The sequence below is a fragment of the Caenorhabditis briggsae genome (assembly GCF_000004555.2).
Source record: "Caenorhabditis briggsae complete genome, chrIV, whole genome shotgun sequence".
NCBI classification, from domain to species: Eukaryota; Metazoa; Nematoda; class Chromadorea; order Rhabditida; family Rhabditidae; genus Caenorhabditis; species Caenorhabditis briggsae.
Genome location: NC_013487.2, coordinates 748,630 through 770,106, shown reverse-complemented (window position 1 = coordinate 770,106; position 21,477 = coordinate 748,630). Strand labels below are relative to the sequence as shown.

General features: G+C 36.9%; 2 protein-coding genes and 2 non-coding genes across 4 annotated transcripts in view; all 4 read right to left on the bottom strand.

The window, feature by feature from the left end:
• Window positions 1-2,178: 2,178 nt before the first annotated feature.
• On the bottom strand, window positions 2,179-12,044 carry CBG13677 (the record flags this gene model as incomplete). The annotated part of the gene is made up of 15 exons (XM_045244784.1): window positions 2,179-2,292; window positions 2,543-2,796; window positions 3,978-4,196; window positions 4,379-4,434; window positions 4,630-4,765; window positions 6,345-6,465; window positions 7,231-7,499; window positions 7,730-7,895; window positions 7,944-8,045; window positions 8,179-8,295; window positions 8,353-8,407; window positions 9,020-11,323; window positions 11,378-11,522; window positions 11,845-11,937; window positions 12,008-12,044. 15 exons carry the CDS (start codon window positions 12,042-12,044, stop codon window positions 2,179-2,181), a joined length of 4,188 nt encoding a protein of 1,395 aa, XP_045095228.1.
• On the bottom strand, window positions 11,637-11,708 carry CBG28716. Its single transcript has one exon. It is a non-coding gene (tRNA).
• A 522-nt stretch (window positions 12,045-12,566) lies between the features above and the next one.
• Window positions 12,567-12,638, bottom strand: CBG28794. The gene has a single exon. It is a non-coding gene (tRNA).
• Window positions 12,639-13,558: 920 nt separating this feature from the next.
• Cbr-sta-1 overlaps window positions 13,559-21,477 on the bottom strand; it is a gene marked incomplete at both ends in the record, with an annotated part of 16,110 nt that continues 8,191 nt past the window's right edge. The window contains 5 exons of the mRNA XM_002632407.2: window positions 13,559-13,778; window positions 15,341-15,460; window positions 15,516-15,650; window positions 16,669-17,315; window positions 19,967-20,204. Coding sequence (XP_002632453.2) covers window positions 13,559-13,778; window positions 15,341-15,460; window positions 15,516-15,650; window positions 16,669-17,315; window positions 19,967-20,204 — 1,360 coding nt within the window. The remainder of the gene's footprint in view (window positions 13,779-15,340; window positions 15,461-15,515; window positions 15,651-16,668; window positions 17,316-19,966; window positions 20,205-21,477) is intronic.

The window sequence follows — 21,477 nt, the reverse complement described above, 5'->3', positions numbered from 1 at the left end:
TGAGCCTATATATCTCATTTTCTGTGAAAGATATCAAAAAGTGGCTAATTAGTAAAATGTTGCTGATATCCTGATAAACATTTTACTAGTTAATTACTTTTTGATATCTTTCAAAAGAAATGAGATATATAGGCTCAAAGTGGACGATCCGGGTGTCGTTCTATTAGAGGTTTTACGGTATTTTTCATAGTTGCAAAATCTCGGGACGGCCCGTCGAGAATTTCGGCGGGTCGGGCTGAGAAAATTTGTTTACCGGCCCGGCCCGGCCTTTTGCAACTACGATATTCTTCGTACAAATTTGATGTTTCTGACAATACCAAGAAATACAAAAAAAATTTCAATTTTCCTGTTTCAATTTTTCTAGAGAGAATCGTAATTATTTACAGTAATTACAAAACACATGATATTTTTTGTAATTGATATATTTTGCATTCTGAAAACACATTTTCATAAAATCGACAAATGTTCAGATACATTTTTTAGATTATTAAAGGGGGACTGGGACCAAAAATTTTTATTGAAAAAAATATGCCGCGGAGGGACGAGGATTTGAATTCCCGCGCAGGGAAAACCTCTTCCACGGCCATGGTCGCATTATTGACTTTTCAGCTTTTTCGGAATTCTTCCTCTTTTATCCCTCTTTTTCCAGTTTTTCGTACCTGTTCTCAAAACTCACTTGGGTCCACTCAAACAAATCCCATCAATCTCCACCCGGTAAAATCGGAAGTTGTTGAAAAATTTCGAGAAATAAATAGTAAACGTATCGAAGACAGAAAAGAATGGTTGATGAAAAATCATTGAAGAAAACATTTTGAAACAGAAATTTGAAATTTTTCAAAATTCCGAAAGTTAGTTAGTCTGGAATGTTGTCAATTTCAAAACCGAAAAGTTCAAAATCCTGCAACTTTTAGAAAATTCTAGAAATCAAATTATTAAATTGAATGTTAACAGAAGCTTCGCCGAGAGGAACAGAAAACTTGAAACATCAATTTTTCAGAATTTTTTAAAAAACCACTGAAATGTTAAAACTTTTGCTAATTAAAAAAATTCTGAGCCACCTGACCAATATGCAATGTTCAGAATTCCAATTTTCAATTCTCACATTTTCAGAAATGGGACCACAAACTGGAACAAATCGCTGAAAGTCTAAAATGCGGAGATATGGAAAATGGTCCGGACTACATGGTCAGCTTTGCTCCAAATGAGAAATTGATCAACAAAATTTTCAAAATCCCGCTTAAAAAACAGGATAAAGCGATTTTAAAGATTTTGCGAGGGCTTGCAGCTCCAGGACAGACTGGCTTCGCGTGTGCAGAGTTTTTGGAAAAATGTTCCAGAAAGGATGGGGAAATATATCAAATTTCAGTATTTTCAAAAAGATTAGAGTCGAAAATTTTGAAATTATCTGTTTCAAAATAATCATAAAAATTGTTTAGCTTCAAATGTTAATATTGAATCTATAATGCACAGTATACATTTCTAAAAAGCAATAATTTCAAAAAATTTCCAATCAATCTTCAGTTTCAAACTATTCATTAAAGCTAGGGATTGATTTTATGTAGCATTAGAAAGTCTTTTTTTCAATTCAATTTCAGATTTTTAATTGTGAATGATTTCAGTCGATTTAACTATCGTAAGACCTGTAATAGAAGAGCCCTCTAACTTTTAATTTTGAGTCAGGGTATCTCGGTTGCTCTGAACGGTATCAAGAAAGCGTCAACTGATAAACTTGGCAGGTCTTCTGTTAAAAAGTTTACGATATTCTTTAAAACCATGTTGCACCCAACTAACCTCGACAACCTCCGCAGTCTAAACGTTCAGTCTTTTTTGTTTCTTAATCACCACATCGGATCAATCGCTTCATTTTTATGGATAGTTCAGGGACCATCCTTTTTTAGATGCAGACGATGCGTTTTGAAGGTTAAGGACTTGCTGGACCGCCGGGGATAGTTCAGAAATATCACTGCCTGCCGAGAATTTTCAAAAAAAAAAAAAATTCAGTTTCAAGACCTTTTTGATTTCCTGAACTTTTTCTTGTAATGCTTGTTTTTTAGTTTTTTTTTCAAATTTGCAAATGAAACAATTTTATTAGTCATTAGCGCCTAGACCCGTACACAAAAGATGAAAAAACCCCATAATTATAATTCAAAATTGATAATTAAACAATTAATTAATTAATTAATTCTGATCCGAGCCATTGAAAAATTTGTGACATCTTCGAGAGTCCACAAAAATGTCGTCGATTCCACATGCTCCACGATCCGGACCATCGTTTAGGCATTCGAATGAAAGCTAGAGAGAGATAATTAGGGGGTATGTAGGTTTTTTTTGAATATTTTAATTAGTTTTAATTTTTAAACATGGTGTAATTTCCGAGTATCATCTTTAAAAATTTGTAAACTTCACATTTGGACATTTTGAAACAGTATTTTTGTTACAAATATGGACCACTTAATTTGAAAGTTCCAAATTTTAAATTTCAGAATTTTAGATTCAGATTGCAGATTTTCGGGGTACTGTAACTGATTTTCCATCCTCTCACCGTCTGCGTATTCGCCGGACACGTCACTGTTTTCCTCAACCAATTCCTATGACCCCTATAAAGTCCTTGCTCAGTCTCCAGTGGACAGTAACGGTCGCAACAGATGCGTAATCTGATTCCTCGAGTTCCTTCAAATAATCGGAATCTGATTTTTGTGGAAGTTGGTGATAAGATAAGAGGAATTGATAAGATTCCAGCTTGTTGTGGTTCCAGAAAGACAGCAGCGAAATGAAGGTTTCGCGAGGAGTAGGTGGCTGAAATGAGAATGAAATTTGTATCATTTTTCGATTTTTTTTCCAAATATCGAAATTCTAACTTTGAGGCGTTGTTTGGAAATTTCAATCCATATAAAAACAAATTTCAATGAACTTTAAAAAAAAACTAAAGCACTTTTTTCCTGTTTCAAATTGTCTAAAAAAATTTGTAAGATTCATAATTATATTCAATGTGGATATATTTCAGAATATTTCATCTTCCAATTTTCAATGATTTCCAGTGAAAATGGCCTACAAATTAATTCTGATTTTTTCTGAAATTTTCTGTTCCAAAAAGTTCTCAATTATTTTTAATTATTATTTTAATTCATTGATTTTAAATTACCATTTTGAAATATTATGAAATTCGAATTACTAAAAAAAACCATACTTGTAACGGGCCGGGCCGGGCTTTTTCCGGAATTGCGGAGGCCCGGCCCGGGCCCGGCGGGCCCGTCATTTCACTGATTTTGAAATTTTCAAAAAACACATAAGGGGGGACCCTTATGTGATTTTTTTCGACCAAGATTTTTTTTTCGAGTTTTTTCGATCTTTTTTGATTACACAGACAAACAATCTAAAAAACGAAAAAAAAAATGGAAAAAATTATATTGAAAGCTCAAAATTTGGCTCAAAAATACAGAATTTTTGACACCGGGCCTTCCGGGCTGGGCCCGGGCCTTGAAAATTTCCTCAGGCCCGGAATTTTACAACTATGAAAAAAACCACTTTTTCAAAATCTGAACAAAAACGTAATTTCCATACTTTAAAAAATTCTAGAATTTTCTGAAATTCGTTTCTGAAACTCTCTGTTTCAGAGCGTTCTCAATTATTTTCAATACTAATTTTCATTCATCATGGCCGGTTTTCTGGAATAGGAACCAAAAATGAAAAAAAATTGTTCAAAACCAAATACTTTGATTAACTAGAGCTATCATTTCCGTAGAGTTATGAAGCCCAATAATTGAAAAAATTGAAATTTAAACAAATCTAAAAATTGCGTGTTTCAAATTGTCTAAATTAGTAAGATTCGTAGTTATATAGCAATTGGTACGTTTTTTTTATCAATTTCCACTTAATTTTTAATGGTTTTCAATGAAAGAGAAATGAGGAAACATATTGTTAGTCAGGTTATTCTTTGCTGCTCTAATTTTCACTATTCCTTTAAAAAATACTCTTACGTCCAATATCAATCTGCTTCTGTTTCTCGGCTCTTCGCCCCGCCCATATGCTCCATGCTCTGAAGGTATATGGTAGAAGGTCATCAGCAATGTTCGAGGGCTCCGCGAGCAAGTCATCCGGAAATTGGGACGCCCGTTTTTGTCGTTTTTGGTGGTGTTGGGTTTTCCAGAATCTTCTGGTAGTTTCATCGTGGGATGATTCATAGTTGCAGAGGTCGGCTGGAAGCAAACTTTTGAAATTTGCAGTTTTTTTTTCGAAAATTTTCAAAATGGTGAGATTCTGATAAAAATTGATTTGACGACCTAAAATAGTGTAAGAATCAATATTTCAACAAAATTTTTGAAAAAAATTGAAAAATTAGAAAAAAAATTTTTTTTTGAAATTTTTATTCAAAACTCACCTTTCTCAAAATCACATTGAACTCGTTTACAAACTTTTTCCTCCTCCTCAGCCGGTCTGAAAATTTCAGATTTTTTTGCAGTTTCAGCGTTTTAAAATATTTTCCATTTTAGTAAATTTGTTAATGTTCCTCTCAAAAATTCTAAAAAGTCACCTTTCCGCTAGCCGAATTTCTTTTCCAGCTCTACTGTAAGTCATTTTTGTAATAAAGAAAACCATTTTTTGAATTTTTTTCACAAAAATAAAACTTACAGTTTCACAATATCCTCATGAAGCATATCAATCAGTTCATGGACCGTATCGGTTTCTTGATTTTTCGAAGCAACTGATAATGGTTTTTTGACTGGTAGGTGCATGGCGGCTAGTTGGGATGGACGGGGTCGGCGGACTGAAATTATGAAAATTGAAATTTCAGAAAAAAAAATTTCAGAAATCAACATGGTTATTGTTTCATGTTTTCAGAATCCATGTACTCTAGTTAGAAAATTTGATAGTTTCTGAAAAAAATTGGTTGTTTTTCTATATTACAATTTTTAATGTTACAGTTTCACCATGGAATCTTTGAGGAAACTTGTGTAAAGTTCATAATACTGGATGCGCAGGCAGTGGTAATGATTTTTTAGATCTGACTAAATATCCTGAACATTGGAGTCCTGGAGGCTTCTACTATTATGCTTGTCTGAGAAAAAAAAGGTTAGAGAGTATTTTTTGCAGTCTGAGGACGGTAGCGATATCGAAGCGGAGAGCCTAAATAGCACACAAACGGTGGAGACGCAGACACTTTTTCTCTGCGTCTCAACCTTTTTTTTCTCAGACAAGTATAATATTGTCGAATTAAAAAAAACTGGGACCTGAGAATTTGACAACTGTCGCTTTTTTTGATCTGAAGCGCGGCAAAAACGTAATATTTCAGACTTTCGGCTCGTTCGTGCTACTTTCGCAAGTAAGGTCGGGTTTTCGATGAAAAACAGATTCTGTAGATGCTAGCGATCATTTCGAGATTTTGTACAGGAAATTCCACTGAATTCACATAAATAAGTTTCGTTTACTACTGTAGTGATTTTGGGGCGAGGCCCCGTAAATCGACAGGGAAGCCGCCCGCGACATTTTCCAGGTCCCAATTTTTTAATTCGACAATAACAAAATTACTGGAAAACTTTAATTTTTTGATTTATATAGCAATTGGTACAAAGTTTTAACAAATTCAAAAAAAAACTGATAAGTCTTTGCTTGGAACCAGAAATTGTCGGAAATCCTTGTTTTCAATTGTGGACTTTGAGGCTTCCATTTCGGTCGGTCGAAAATTACCGACCGCCGACCGACCACCGACCCAGCCAACCGACAGCCGACCGAGCTGACCGATCGGTCGGCGCGCCAACCGTTCGAGTGCATTTGCGCGTCAGGGCGTACGCGTACGCTTCACGACGCACGTTTTTTTTTAAATATTCAAAGATTAAAAACTGTTTTATTAGGAATTTAATTCCTATTCACTGCAGTAAAAAGCTATAATACTAAAAAAATAAAAGATTTTCGAGATGAAGGAAGAGTCATTGGATCAGGATATGATACAGGTTACGGAGACAACGACTGAATCGCCGTATTCTTCTTCGGATCGATTTTCGTAGAATATTTAATACCTGCATGATTTTGTTAACAAAAACTTCTGATTTTTATTCTAAAAAAAGGAAAAAAAACGGAGAAAATCATCAAAAGAACCAATATTGAAAAAATCGTGCTTCGTAAAATGTAATGCAGCGTACGCATACACCCTGACGCACAAATGCATTCGATCGGTTGGCGCGCCGACCGATCGGTCAGCTCGGTCGGTGGTCGGTCGGTCGGCTGAATTTGCCGGCCGAATGGAAGCCTTAGTGGACTTCGAATAATTTGTATTAAAAAACTTTTTCTTCTTGAGGGCTTCAAATGATTTTTGTTGTAAACTTTTTTGCAACAATATTCAGACTCACCCAAAATCGTTGGACTCATTGTGGGCGGTGCCATTGGAATAGTTCTTCTGTGAACGGCCACGGCCACTGGTTGGCGGCCAAATTGGTCGTTTTGGGAGACGAATGGAACAGAGAGGACGGGCTAAAAAATAGGACTTTACGGATTTCAAAAATTCTCATTATCCCAAAAAAAGATTTGCAGATTTTTTTTCAATGTCAGGGAAAAATCAAAATTTCAACTGTTTCAGCATCAGCTAAAGTTCGTTGATTGAAAAATTAAAAACAATGGGACCTGACTGCATGAGTATTTAAAAAAAGCGTTTTGCTAATTTTCAGGACTTCCAATTTAAAAATTACAGTTTCAAAAGCTTGAATTAGTGTCCAAAAAAACTAGAAATTGTTCATTTATACAGGACGGCGTGAAAAATAGTTTTATGGACTTAAAAAAATTCGAATTTGATTCAACATTTGGGCGACAAAACTAATTCGGAGATATATCTTGTAAAAAAGATACCAATAAAAAAAGAACCATTTCTAATATTAAAAACCACACTGTGAAGCAGTGAAACTTTTTTAAGGATTTTTGAAATTTAGAATAATTTATTTTTTTCTGTTTTAAAATCAGCCTGAAAAATTAGAAACACTAGTAAGAATACTCAGTAATCGAGATTTAGGAAAACTTCGAAGCAAAATTACTTCAAATTTGAGCTCAATTATCTCGTTTCCTGTTAAAGGTATCGAAAAGTGGTCAACTGATAAATTGTTTATCATAATATCACAAACATTTTATCAGTTGACCACTTTTTTATATCTTTTACAGGAACTGACATAAGTTGGCTCAAACTTGACAGAGATTTTATTACAGGTTTTACGGTATTATTCAAAACCATTTACCACTCCAACTAACCTCGACAACTTCCGCAGTCTCTTGTAAATGTCCAGCCTTCTTGTTAAACTCGATAAAACTATTCCTTATCACCACATCCGACGGATCAATCACTTCGATTTTCAGCGGCAATTTACTCTTTTTGTGTAGCTTTCTTTTCATCATGGACCATCCTTTTTTCGATGCAGCTGAGGCTTTTTGAAGGTTAAGGACTTGCTGAACCGCTGAGGATAGTTCAGAAATATCACTGGCAGCGGAGAATGGAGATGGGGTATGTTGGCGGAAGTTGTCTGAAATTGTTTTTTTTTTTTTCAGAAAGTAAAATTGTGATGCTTCAAGCTTTCGCGCGGCGTCCTTCTCCTCCCCCTTTCCTATACGGCTTCCACCCTTTGTGGATTAGTGTGCCGCGTGGCGCAGTGCCTGTGCGCTAGCCTGACGATCCACTCGCCCGGAGAGGTCAGAGGTTCGAAACCTTTTGCGATTATTTATTTATTTTTTTCTTTTTTAAGCCCAATCTCACTCTTCTGCAACAAATCCAACGCATGATTCTCCATTTTCTCAGCAATCTTCTTTTGCTCATTAAGCAAGTCGAATAGCAGTGCTCTAGATTCGGCAAGCGAGAGGAGAATCTCGATTTTCGCGATTAGTTTTCGCTTCTCCTCAAGGTCTAGTTCGAGTTGAGCAATCTGGAATTTTCAGCTTTTTAAACTTATTCTTTTTGAAAAAAAACCCACATCATTCTCCTGATGTTCGACCAAATCTGACGCCTTCTGAATCACATTCGCCACGTCACCAAGGCCGAGGGACATGGACATTTTTTGGACTTGAGGGAGACTCTGAAATTGGGATTTATTCAGAATTTTCAAAGCCCCTTCTATGGACGGTCCAGAAGGGGTGTGGTAAAAAATGGGCGGGGTTTGACGTCCTGATGGGGATCCAATTTAAAAAAAAAGAAAAAAGTTTTCTCACCAAAGTATGAGCATAGGCTTGTGAGCATCGCTGAGCTGTATTCTTTGATCTACCCTCATCATTGATTTTCGAAATTTTATTTATTTCCTCATCGATCATTCGGACATCTCGGACTTGCTGAAATTTTGAGATTTTTGAAAAAATAATTTTTCCAAAAAACTTATTTTGACCTACCTGCTCAAACTCCTTCTGGTACTCACGCCGAGCCTTGTTCATGATTCCTCGGTTTCTAAAAATCATATTTTGTGAAAAACTTTGGAAAAAAAAAATGGAAAATTGAATTTAAAAAAAAAAAAATTTCCAAAATTTTGAAAAAAAAACGTTTTTCATTTTTCTAAATTGTTGGCACATTTCGTTAAAATATTGATTTTCATGCTAGTTTAGGTCGTCAAATCAATTTTTATCAGAATCTGACCATTTTGAAAATTTTCCAGTATTTCGAAAAAAAATTTTTCAATTTTTGAATTTTTCGAAAAAATTGTTAAAATAATGAGTTTTAGGCTATTTTAGGTCGTCAAATCAATTTTTATCAGAATCTGACCATTTTAAAAATTTTCCAGTATTTCGAAAAAAAATTTTTCAATTTTTGAATTTTTCGAAAAAATTGTTAAAATAATGAGTTTTAGGCTATTTTAGGCCGTCAAATTAATTTTTATCAGAATCTGACGATTTTGAAAATTTCGTAAAATTTTCAAAAAAAAATTTTTTTTTCTAATTTTTTCAAAATTTTTGTTAAATTATTGATTTTTATGCTACTTTAGGTCGTCATATCAATTTTTATCAGAATCTGAGAATTTTGAATTTTTAAAAAAATTCCCAAGTGCGCTCCACCGCAACAAACTTTTCAACTCCATTCCACGCCGGCAACTCCTCATCTACACTGTTCACTTCCATTCTCAACCCATGTGGTCCAATCGGTGGTACTGTAGTCCTTTGAACATATGGGTTCCCCAATTGGTGCATTTTCACAACCTCCGAGCTCAACGACGCCGGAAACATGGGCGGTTTATAAGCCCTCTCGTTTATAGTTCGTAGTTTGGTCCCGAAAATTCCGACTTGCGAATTTTGCAAAGCTGTCCTATGGTTCGGAACTTTTGGGTCATCCATAACTTGAATATTTTGTGAAACTGGAACATCCAACGGCATTTTCTGGCCATCAATTTGCCCATTCTCTGCCGAACCAAACGATCCAAGAGCACTAGATGCTCCAGTATCTTCTATTTCTTCTCCTTCGTTGAAAAAGTTCTCCACTTGATCTACCAGTGTCGGGTACGGTGTTCCAGGTTTTTGTGGGCGGGCCGAAGGTGGTAGGGTGGGTCCGATGGGTTCGGAGAAGCCAGGTGGTGCTCGTCCAATGCCGAAGGCCGGTCTCAAGGGGGCGTGGTGCACAGTGGGCGGGGCTTGAGGTGTAGGAAGCGGGGCTTGAGGTCCTGGACCTGATCCAAACGATCCAGAAGAGGCCTGGCCAAAAGTGGGCGGGGCTTGAGGTCCTGGTGGAGAGCCGAAGTGTCCAGTACCTTCCATGGACGGTCCAGAAGAGGCGTGGTCAACAGGGGGCGGAGCTTGAGGTCCTCGAGGCGACCCAAAGGATCCGGAGAGTCCTGTAGCTTCATTAGACGGTTCAGAAGGCGCGTGGTTGAAAGTGGGCGGGATGTGAGGGCCTGGAGGCAATCCAAAGGGTCCAGAAGGTCTTGGTCCTGGTCCAAAAGATCCAGAAGCGGCGCGGTCAGGAGTGAGCGGGGCCTGAGGTGGGGAGCCAAAGGATACAGTTGATCCTAAACCTTCCAGTGAAGATCCAGAAGGAGCGTTGCCAAATGTGGGCGGGGCTTGAGGTCCAGGAGGCGATCCAAAGGATCCAGAGAGTCCTGTGGGCAAACCTTGAGGTCCCTGGAAGCTTGGCACACTGCCAAATGCCTTCGGTCGGTGAGCGGAGCCTGGTGGGGAATCCAAATCTCCGAAATTCTCGATTGCAGTCAATTCTGGAGCTTCTGGAGGCGCTTCTCCAGTTTCAACGGATTCTGGGACTCCAGAAACTTCAGAAGACGTCGAATTGATCTCCTTGCTGAACGTCTCCTCCACATAGTCCTCGCTGTTCTCGATGCCACGTGGCGTGGAGACTTCAACGTCTTCTTCCACGTCTTCTGGGACGTCTTCTGAATCCACCTCTTCTTCCACGTCATCAGAACTTTCCGCCAGATCCTCAGAAAGTGTCAAGCCATCGTCAGAGGCTTCAACTTCCTCTAGTTTCTCTTGGAGTTCTGGAGATTTTACGTCGTCTGAATCCTTGAGGTTGACTTCTGAATCCCTGACGCCATCTGAATTCTTGACGTCAGCTTCTGAATCCCTGACGTCTTCCAGATTCTGAATCTCCTCACTACTTCTAAAAGATTCCGGCGTCGTCGGTCTCATTGGCGCTGACGTCGTCTTCTGGTTCATCTGAATCCCTCGGCTTTCAAAAAATGGGATTTTCACAGGGTCCGGGTGTCTAAAAAGGTTTGTGGCTGGCTGGGCGTCAGGATTAGCTCCAGATGAGTGGAATGAAGACGTCGGAAGGATGTGCTGAGGGATTTTGGTAGTCGTGGAGGGTTCAGATGGCGTGGGGGCTTCAGATGATGTTGTGTGTTGAGAAGCCTCGAATGGATCATGGGCAAGATCCTCTGGTACCATATGGTGTCTCCATGGGGTGGCGACGCTGGCAGAAGGATTATGATGACGTGGCACATTGAGCATGGTGAGTTCTGGAGCTTGTTGGTTCCTTTGAACCTGCTGATTCTTAGGTGTAGTCTGATCCATCCTAATTGTCATGGGGGTTTGGTCCATTTGAATACTGTTTACTGTAGTGGAAGGGGTTACTGTAGCTGGAGGTGATACTGTAGCTGGAGAGGTTACTGTAGTTGTCGTGCTAGGACCCAACGCATCCTTTATAGCCGTCTGAATCTCGTCCAATTCGGAAATTTTTGGAGGTGACGACGTGGCAGAAATATCCACAAATGCCTCATCATCAAATTCAGCGCCTCCTGAGATGTCCTGAAACTTGTCTGGCGCCTCGAAGACGTCCACATCGATTTCTTGGATTTCAGAAGACGTCGTAATGGAAGTCGTCGTCGTTGGAGAAGATGGAGGAGGAGTAGCCGTCGTGGTGGAGCTGAAAAGCGACAGTTGGTTAGTACTTAGTAAATGCGCTCTAATGAGAACCTACCTTGCCATCTGTATAACATGCGTCTTCTCCTTCATCATCCTCTGCCATTTCTCCTTCAAATCCCGATAGGTGCGCTGTACTTGAATCAGGTCCTCCATGAACTTGTCGCCCTTTTTGTCATCGCTGGGGGGTTTCGGCGAAAGTTCTATAATAAAAGTTCATTAATGAAAGGAGTACTTGACTTAGTTATGGAAGATCAACCCTCTTAAGAGGTTTCTAACGCTGTTGTTACGCTCGCAAAAAGCGCAAAAAACACTTATGCGTTCGGGGGGAATCGAACCCCCGTCGAATGCTTGGAAGGCATCCATGCTGACCATTACACCACGAACGCGCATGGCGGGGAGGGAGGGGAACGGCGTATAAGAAGGAGGGGGAAAGTGGCGGCGGCGGGAGAGACGCAGAGAGGGGGAGGGGAAATTTTTGCGTGTGATGAAAATAGGGAAAAATTGAAAATTCCCAAAAAATACCTTTAACCGAGTTTCCATTGAGTAGAAAGTTTTCAATATCATTTCCAGTCTCTGCTGAGGTCTTAGGTGATGCATTGGAGGCGTTTAAAAGGTCTGAAAGTGCCAATTACAGTAGTCTACAGTACCCAAAAAAGCGTTTAGTTTGAAGTCGTTTTAAACTTACAAATAGATATAATTATTTGGATTAATTGAGTCTTCATTATTCCATGAATCTGATAAATGGAGGAAATATGAGAATACCTGAAAATAAGGAATTTTAAAGGGGCAAAAAATCTAAAAAGGGAATTTTTCGGGAAATTCGCGAATCCCGCAAAAATTAAAGGATTACGAGTGACCCATTGAATGAAGGAAGAAGACATTGAATTGCGGAAAACGACCCAAAAATATCTCGCATCTCGGAAAAATGGGCGTAGCCTAGCGATGAAAATGAAAGTACTCGAAAAAGAGCGTTCCGCGTACTAGCCGCGTAAAAGCGAATTTTTCCGGGGTTTTCACCTATTTTTCGCGCCTTTTTTTAATTTTTTCAATTTCGGAACAATAATCCGTTCATTTTGTTTTATCTATCAAAGACATCTCGGGAAAAGTGAAATTCGCCTTGTTTTCTGGAGTTTTTAGCCCATTTTCATAGTTTCTAGGCTTAGGGTACTCTATGATTGCTGGAAATAACGCTTGAAATACTCTAGGATTACTGTAGAAGGTTTGAAAAAGAAAAAAAGAGATAATGCGTTCGGGGGGAATCGAACCCCCGTCGAATGCTTGGAAGGCATCCATGCTGACCATTACACCACGAACGCAGCCAAGAGAAGAAGGGTGGGGTGGCGATGATAAAGGGGGAGAGTTTCAGGAAGAGAGGGGGGAGAGAGGGGGAGAGTGATTAGAGAAAACAGTGTGAAAATTTTCAACATTTTCAAAAAAATTTTTTCAATTTTTTCAAAAATTTTGCTAAAATATCGATTTTCATGATATTTCAGGTCGTCCCATCAATTTTTATCAGAATCTGACAATTTTGAAATTTAGATAAAACGATAAAATATAATTTATTCAGAGAGAGATCGGTTAAGTACAGTAGTTTTTCATCATTATTATACAAAATATATTACTGTCAGTTTTTTTTTTAATTTTCGATGTATATAAGGAAAGCGAAGATATGATGATGCTAAAATAGGACAGAAGAAAAAGAGAAAGAGTTCTGGAATGAGGTATCTTACAGTAGTGACAGTAATCTTGAAAGTATACAGTACAAGGGGATAATGAATACCGTAAAACCTGTGATAGAAGGGCGCATCTTAATTTCTGTTTGAAAAAAAATTTAATAAACTATTTTGCCCCGAAAAAATTCGAACTTATGACACCCTCCAGGTCCGGATCGTTGGGCATGAGCACAGGCACTGAGCCACGCGGCGCACAGAAGCGATTAGGGGTGAAAATCGTATAGGAAAGGGAGGTGGCGCCGCGCGGGAACTAGAGAAACGCGTTTTTGGAAATTCAAAAAGTATGTTTTCATACAATGCAAAACATCAACTATCAAGTTTGAGCTTAATCATCTCGAGTCCTGTCACAGATATGGAAAAGTTGTCAACTAATAAAATATTTGTGATATTATAATAAGCAATTTATCAGTCGACAACTTTTTTCTACCTCTTACAGGAAGCTAGATAATTAGTCTCAAAGTTAGGAGCCCTTCTATCACAGGTTTTACGGTAATCTAAGAATCTTAAGAAGGATAAAACTGGTTATGGGTATGGTTATGGTTATGTCCATGGTGTTGTTGTTGCATCATTTGAGGATGGGACATGTCGACGAATTGAAGGTGTTGTTGTTGGTCGTGTGGATGGAACGTGGGATTTTTGAAAGCGGGACCCAAGAGGGTATTGGCATCCGGGTGCATACTGTCCATGCCTCCGACGTTGAGCACATGGCCAAGTTCGTCGGTCCTGAAAAAAATTTAGTTAGATGTGCATGTTGGTTCAGGTTAGCTTAAGCTATCTAAAACTAACATAAGCTAGCTTAAAACTAGTTTTGGCTGGGTTAAGCTCAGAAACCTTTTTAGGCTGGTTAACTTAGGCTAGCTTGAACTAGCTCAGGCTAATTCTGGGACGTTTAGCTCGAAATGTTGGATTTTCTTATTTTCTAAAAATCTTGTAGTTCCAATTTTCCAAAAAAAAAAATACAGTTTCAATATGTTAAGATAACGAATTTACATCTTGTTCCATTATTTATACTGCCAGATCTTTTGTTAATTTTTTAAAATTTACTAAATTAAGATATCTAATAGTAAGACTAGCTTCAAGCAATCTCACCCTGGATTAAGCTAGTTCAAACAAACTATTTTAAAACATCTCAGACTAGAGAATTGCAGTTTCAGGTTTTTCAGAAAACCGTGAAAATTATAATCAGCTAGTAGTCGTGTAAGCATGGCCTCACTAATTAAAATAATCCCGGTTTTCTGGGAATTTCGAAACTGTAACTTTAGCATTTTTCACTAACTTGAAGTTATCTCAAGCTATATTACTAGCTAGCCCAAATTAACTTAAACCGTTTGAAACTAACGGGTATCTAAAACTAGCCAAAATCCAATTTTCAAAAAAAAGAAGCTATGATTGATTATTCTCAAGCTAGATTCAGCTAGCTTAATATAAATTAACTCAAGCTAGCTCAGACTAACTCTGACAAGCTTATGCTAGCTCAAAATTTTAAAAATGGCCGATTGCACTGATTTTCCTAAACTCTTGACAGAAAACATTTTAAATTTACAGTTTCAACATTTTCAGATAACGAGAAACATCTAACAATTGTAATTACAAAGGTTTTGATAAAATTATTTCTTTTAAAACACTTCTTGCTTTAATAGTTCCATCTCCAGCTTTTTTTTAATGTAGAATGAGCTAGCTTAAACTATCTCAAGCTGCCTTAGGATGTGTTAAACTAACTGAGAGTGTCTAAATCTAGCTTTAACCTATCTTAAACTAGCCAAAAATGAAAATCTTGTAGTTTTGGTTTTCTGAAATATTTGACAGAGAAATTCCAAAAAAAATCTAGTTTCAAAATCTACAGGTTCACATTTTCCAGAAAATGAGGAACATCTAGTTACCTGGTTGTGGATTCTATAATATCCGTTGAAAATAGTTCTCCTCTCAATTAAGCTAGCTTACGCTATCTTAAACTCAAACCGTTTGAAACGAACTTAGGGTAGTATCTCCAATTTTCAAAAAAAAAATAGCTAAAAATCAAAAAAGTTGCAGTTTCGGAGTTTTCAGAAAACGAGGAATCACCTAGTTCTCGATTCAATAATAAACGTTCTAAAGTACACAAGTCATTTTTTTAAATGTTTACTAATCTAATTGTAAGTTATCTGAAACTAACGTTAAGTTACCTCCAGCTAGTTTAAGCTAACTCAAGCTATCTTAAGCTAACTTCAAGTTATATCAAGCTAGATTAAGCTAGCTCTAGATAGGTAACACTAACTTTAAGCTATTCAACACTTCGCAAAACTCACATCTCCATCATACTCTGATGAATTTCTCCTGGCGACCAATCCAGTTTGCTTTGAATCGAGAGTGGCGATGGTGAGTCGGCGCCGAACATTGATGGAGCGGCGGAGGCGCGACGGAAGTTTCTGGAAAAAGATTTCAGACTTTCAAAATTTTAAATTCCCGCCAAGAAATATTTACCCATTGGTCTTGGCAACCATCACAATCTCACTCTGAATATAGCCTCCCGGGCTTTCGGGACCACCAACACGATGACGTTCTTCCGACTCAAAGTAGCGGAGCATTTCCTCTTTGTCAATGTTGGGATACATGTATCTACAAATGCGCGCTATTGATAATTGGGTGAGCGAGAAGTTTGAGCTAGTTTAAGCTAGCTTTAGCTTATTTTTCAGTTGATTTTTAGCTATTTTCAGGAGTCTGGAGCATGGCTGTCAGATTTTCGATCATTTAGAAAATTCTGGAGGGTATAAATCAGACATAAATTAAAAACTTTGCATTCACAGAATTGTTTTTTGATTCCTAGTTTTTCAGATATTTGCCGATTTCTGAGGAACCCTTTCTTCATGTTTTCGGTACAAAAACTGGCTAGAAAGGGTCTGAATTTAGACAGCAGAAAAACACAAAAATTTGTTTAAAACACAAATATTATGAAAATTCAAGTTTTCAACTTCATTTCTACACAGACATTGTTCGAATAACTCAAAAACTAACAAAATTATGGTAGTTTAAAAACTGTGTGCTCAATTTTTTTCCCATTTTCAAAACCATCATAACTTTGTTCGGTTGTGAGCTAGATCGATGTTTTTCGCCAAGAAATGAAGCTGAAATTTTGAATTTCAAAAATTGAAGTTTGTAGTTTGTAGTCTCCAACAGAATATTTTTGTAAATTTTGTCCTTCTTTTGAGCGTTTTTTATTTTTGTCATTTTTTAAACTTGTGTAATTTCATGTGATTTTTGTCAGTATTAGCTAGCGTAGGCTATCTCAAGCTTAACTCATTTTCAGCTAGGTCAAAGCTAGCTTGAGTTAGTTTTAGCTAGCTTACGCAAGCCTAAATTAGCTTCGCCAGTCTAAGCTAGCTTTAAGCTAAGTAAGTTATGTTTAGCTAGCCTTATATAGATTTATGCCAGTCTCAGTTATATTCAAGCAACACTGAATTAGTTTCATCTAGATTTAAGCTAATTTGAGCTAGTTTTAGCTAGATCAAATTAGCTTAACTTAATTTTAGCTAGATTGAAGCTAGCTTAAGTTAGTATTATCTAGTTCACAATCCAGTTAATTCAATAGGCTATGTCAAGCTAGATTTAAGCTTGCTTAAGCTAGAAAAAAACCCACCGAATATCCTTCAACTGTGGACACGAAGCGATTCGACTAGCCAACGACAACTGATCCAAATCCTTGATAGTCAAAGGTGACAAATGGAATGGCACCTTCTGCCCGTCATCATCCTGACAAACGAATCCAATCGAGACCGCTCCAGTTTGCGTATCCGAGAATCTCAACAAAAAACTGGTGTTCGGCAACATGCACATGCTCTGCGAAGCATCGTGTTTCGATATAAATCCAATGCACCATCCCTCATCCCAATATTTCAACAACTTCTGTTTGATCAGCTGCATAATTGAGAAGAACCATTCCCAGAACGAAAACGCCAGCTCCTCACGCATCGCTTGCTTTGCGAATCGGGTGAAAGTGATTGGTTTTTGGTCTGGCATATTTGGAATTATGATTTTCTCACTGAGATAGGCCAGATCGGACTCGGATAGGGGGCGGCGGGCTCCGGTGAACAGGGAGAACTTGTTACGAAGCATTATTGCTAGATTCTCCCAGGAGACTGCGGTGACGTCGTGGACATTTGGGTCCCGGCTGATGGAGGCGAATGCACGGTGCCAGAGAATTGCGACCTGGGCGTCACAGTCTTGGGAGCCATGTACCGTGACCATGATTGGGAGGGAGAGGGTCCAGACGTCAAGTTGTTCTTCCTAAAAGTTCAAAATTTGAATTTATTTATAGCTTGAGCTAGTTATGAATAAACCTTGAGCTAGCTTTAACCAAGCTAAAACTAACTTAAGCTAGCTTTGACGTAATTAAAACTAATTTGAACTAGCTTTAATCTAGCGTAGGCTGGCTTCAGCTTAAACGTTCAACTTCGAGCCAATTTATCTTGGTTCCTGTCAAAGATTTGAAAAAGTTGTCAACTGATAAAATGTGTGAAATTTTAACAGCAAGATTTTATCAGTTGACACGGTTTTGATATCTTGCACAGTAACCTAGATAAATTGGCTCAAACTTGACAACTTACGGTAGAGAGGTTTGGATCATCTTGATCCAACACTAAATCAATCATAAAAGACTAGAGTCAATATCCACACCTCTTTCCATAAATCGTAATTTCAAAAAAAACCTTTTTAATGCAACTATTGAAACAGTATAATTTTTGAGATTTTTGAATTTTCAGCGATTTTATCTTTTAACTACATTTTGCACTATTTTCAAATCTGTACAATTTGAGGCTCAAACTTTGAGCAAAGTTTAACAAAATAATTCTAAAAATTATCAATAGAGCGTGTTTCCTGTTTTATTGGAGATTTCGGATGTGCAGGTAATCAAAAATTTATATTTACAGTTCCAACATCTTATCATAAATTTGAAAACTTCATCCTGGGTAATGAATCTTGTCACTTTTTCATTATCGCTTTTTCAATGGAGCTTCTAGGGTAGATTTTTTTAGATTTCTAAATTTTCAGCGTTCAATCAGTACTTATTTTCCAGATTCGAATTTTGCTCTAATTTCAAAACTGAACTGTAGAGTTTAAGCGAAGTTATATACAAAAAAAACCGAACAATTAGCAATAGAGCGTATTTACATAAGTCTAACAAATTCACTCACGAAATGAAACAAAGAATGAAAAAAAGCATGTATGTCATTGTTCAAATTCAGTAAGTGGTACAGTAATGTTTAGATGTGCATGCTTTTTGAAAATAGATATTTACGGTTTTAAAATCTCATCATAAACGGGACAACTTTATTCTGGGTAATATGTCATGGGTCGTCAAAACTTTTTTTCAAATTCGAAGCAGTATGTGTTTTAGGTTTCTAAATTTTTAGCATTTTCAGCGTTAAGCTACATTGCGCACTATTTTAAAATCTAGACTGTACAGTTCAAGCCAAGTTATACCAAAAAAAACAAAAAAAATGACAATAGACAGTATTTACATAAATCATTGTTCGAATTGGAATCAAACAAACTGCATATTTTTGTTCAAGTTTAGTAAACCTTGTGGGACAATTATTCTTATAATTAGATGTGCAGGTTTTTCCAAAAAAAAAAAACAAAACTATTTACGGTTCCAAATCGTCATCATAAACAGAACAACTTTATCCTGGGCAGTAAGTCTAGCAACATTAGAAATTTCAAAAAATATACTTTTAATGAAACTACTGAAACAATATGTAGATTTTTCGATTTCTGAATTTCTAGTGTTTGATGGATAGTTATTATCCAAGTCAACAAGTCGCATTCTAGACTGTGCAGTTTGAGGCTCCAACTTTGAGCACTCAAAAATCTGAAAATCAAAAATAAATTCGAGTTCGCGCGCTTCTTCCTCCGGGGGGACTAGAAAACTCACACATGGCTGCCAGGCCACCAGATCCATCGTCGCTTTTTCGACGCGGTTTGTCGCATTTTAGGATTTTTTTTTGAAGCTTTTCATTATTTTTATGGTAATCTACATAGATTTCTGCACAAAATAAAGCAATGCAAAATTTCACCGCACACCACCTTTAACATAATATTTTGTTCGAATTGATTACCTTGGCGATACAGTATTTTTCATAGTTAGATGTGTAGGATTTTTTAAAAAAAGTTACTGTTTCAAACTATTATCATAATTTATCATAATTATTTCGCCGTAATTACCAAATTGAACTGTAGAGTTAAAGCAAAGTTATTCACAAAAACTGAAACACTATCAATAAAGCGTATTTACAAAAGTCGAACAACCAAGTTATTGAACGATATGTGATTGAAGGAAACATATTTTTGTACAAATTTAGTGAAAATTGTGATACAGTATTTTTGTAGTTATATGTGCAGGTAAAAAAATTATGGTTTCAAAAACTTATCACAAATTTGAAAACTTTATCCTGGGTAATCTCAGTCTTGGACTTTTTGATTCGAAATTCAGAAAAAACCATTTTCAAGCGTTTACTGAAACCACCTTCGTTGCCGCGCCTTCGGCGCTTCAAACAGCTGGCTGGTGCGACGCGATTTGACCTATTTTTATTTTCTTCGTCGCTGCGCTCCTCACCCCTTTTTGGGGGTCACGTCAAATTATATCTTCCTTATATATAAAACGCTACACGCGTCTGTTGGTCCCCCTGTCAGTCTGTCGACTTTTGAAAAGCTTGAAAAATAAATATAGATTTACGTGACCCTTTGAGAAAAAATAATGCCCAACCTGTAAAAAACTCGGTCAAAATGTGCCAAAGGCGCACCAGCTTTTAGCGTTCAGCTACATTTTTCTACTTCCATCGCTCATAACTTGACTCATTCAAGTTATTTTTAAAAGTTAATTACATACTCAGAATCCTCAAAATCTCAGCTTTCCAATGATACCAAAAACCACTCACCTTGCTCAAATTTCCCATCTGGAAAGGTGTGATAAAGAACAGAAGAGCATATTTCTGATCCGTTGCCGCTTGCATATTTGCCGCGCATTTCATGTCCGATGCTCCCTTTGGTGGCGGTTTACGATGAGCAATACGAGTGAGTTTGGAGTTGTTGAATTTCGCTGAGAGATGACCTCTCTCGTCCATTGTGAGCTTCTCAAAGTCGTTGGAAATCGAGCCGACCTGTTTATTGGCACGGCTGGAAATCAGGGAATTTCGGCTGGAAATAAGTGGGGATATTAGGGTTAGTAATGTAGTTAGAGCACATGTTTTGTAAGAGTTAAAGGTTATTCGAGATCTTAAACAAGATTTTGATACTGAAACAAAATTCCAAAAAAAATCCCTTAAAAAATTTCCAACTTTTTTTTTTCCAGTTTCAGCTAATTTTTTTGAAATCAGTCTAAAATTTTGTGAAATTGGGATATTAGTGAGCACTATTTTTAATCTGAATTTCTGAATTTCTGAATTTCTGAATTTCTGAATTTCTGAATTTCTGAATTTCTGAATTTCTGAATTTCTGAATTTCTGAATTTCTGAATTTCCGAATTTCTGAATTTCTGAATATCTGAATTTCTGAATTTCTGAATTTCTGAATTTCTGAATTTCCGAATTTCCGAATTTCCGAATTTCTGAATTTCTGAATATCTGAATTTCTGAATTTCTGAATTTCTGAATTTCTGAATTTCTGAATTTCTGAATTTCTGAATTTCCGAATTTCCGAATTTCCGAATTTCTGAATTTCTGAATTTCTGAATTTCTGAATTTCTGAATTTCTGAATTTCTGAATTTCCGAATTTCCGAATTTCTGAATTTCTGAATTTCTGAATTTCTGAATTTCTGAATTTCTGAATTTCTGAATTTCTGAATTTCTGAATTTCTGAATTTCTGAATTTCCGAATTTCCGAATTTCCGAATTTCTGAATTTCTGAATTTCTGAATTTCTGAATTTCTGAATTTCCGAATTTCCGAATTTCCGAATTTCTGAATTTCTGAATATCTGAATTTCTGAATTTCTGAATTTCTGAATTTCTGAATTTCTGAATTTCTGAATTTCTGAATTTCTGAATTTCTGAATTTCTGAATTCCAAAGAGTTTTTCTTCTCAAATTTTTCTCTTTTTCACCTAATTATGAAAACTATCATTATCTGAAATTTCCAATCTCTTAATCAGATTCGGGATAAAAAATCATATTCTGTCTTTCTCATTGAATGATAGTCAACTTTGAAAACCTAAAAAAAACAATCCAGTATTTTCCGATTTGTCTGAAACTTTTAGACTTTACTAAACAAAAATATAGTTTCATTTTTGTAGTTGACAACTTTTTTGTAAAATTTGAAACCAAATGAGATATAAGGCTAACAACCAACCAAATTTTTCCTATTTTCAAATATATTTCTTTGTTTCAGCTAGTCATTGTTTCAGCTAGTCATTTCAGCTAGTCATAAAAGATCATACTTGTAATGGGCCGGGCC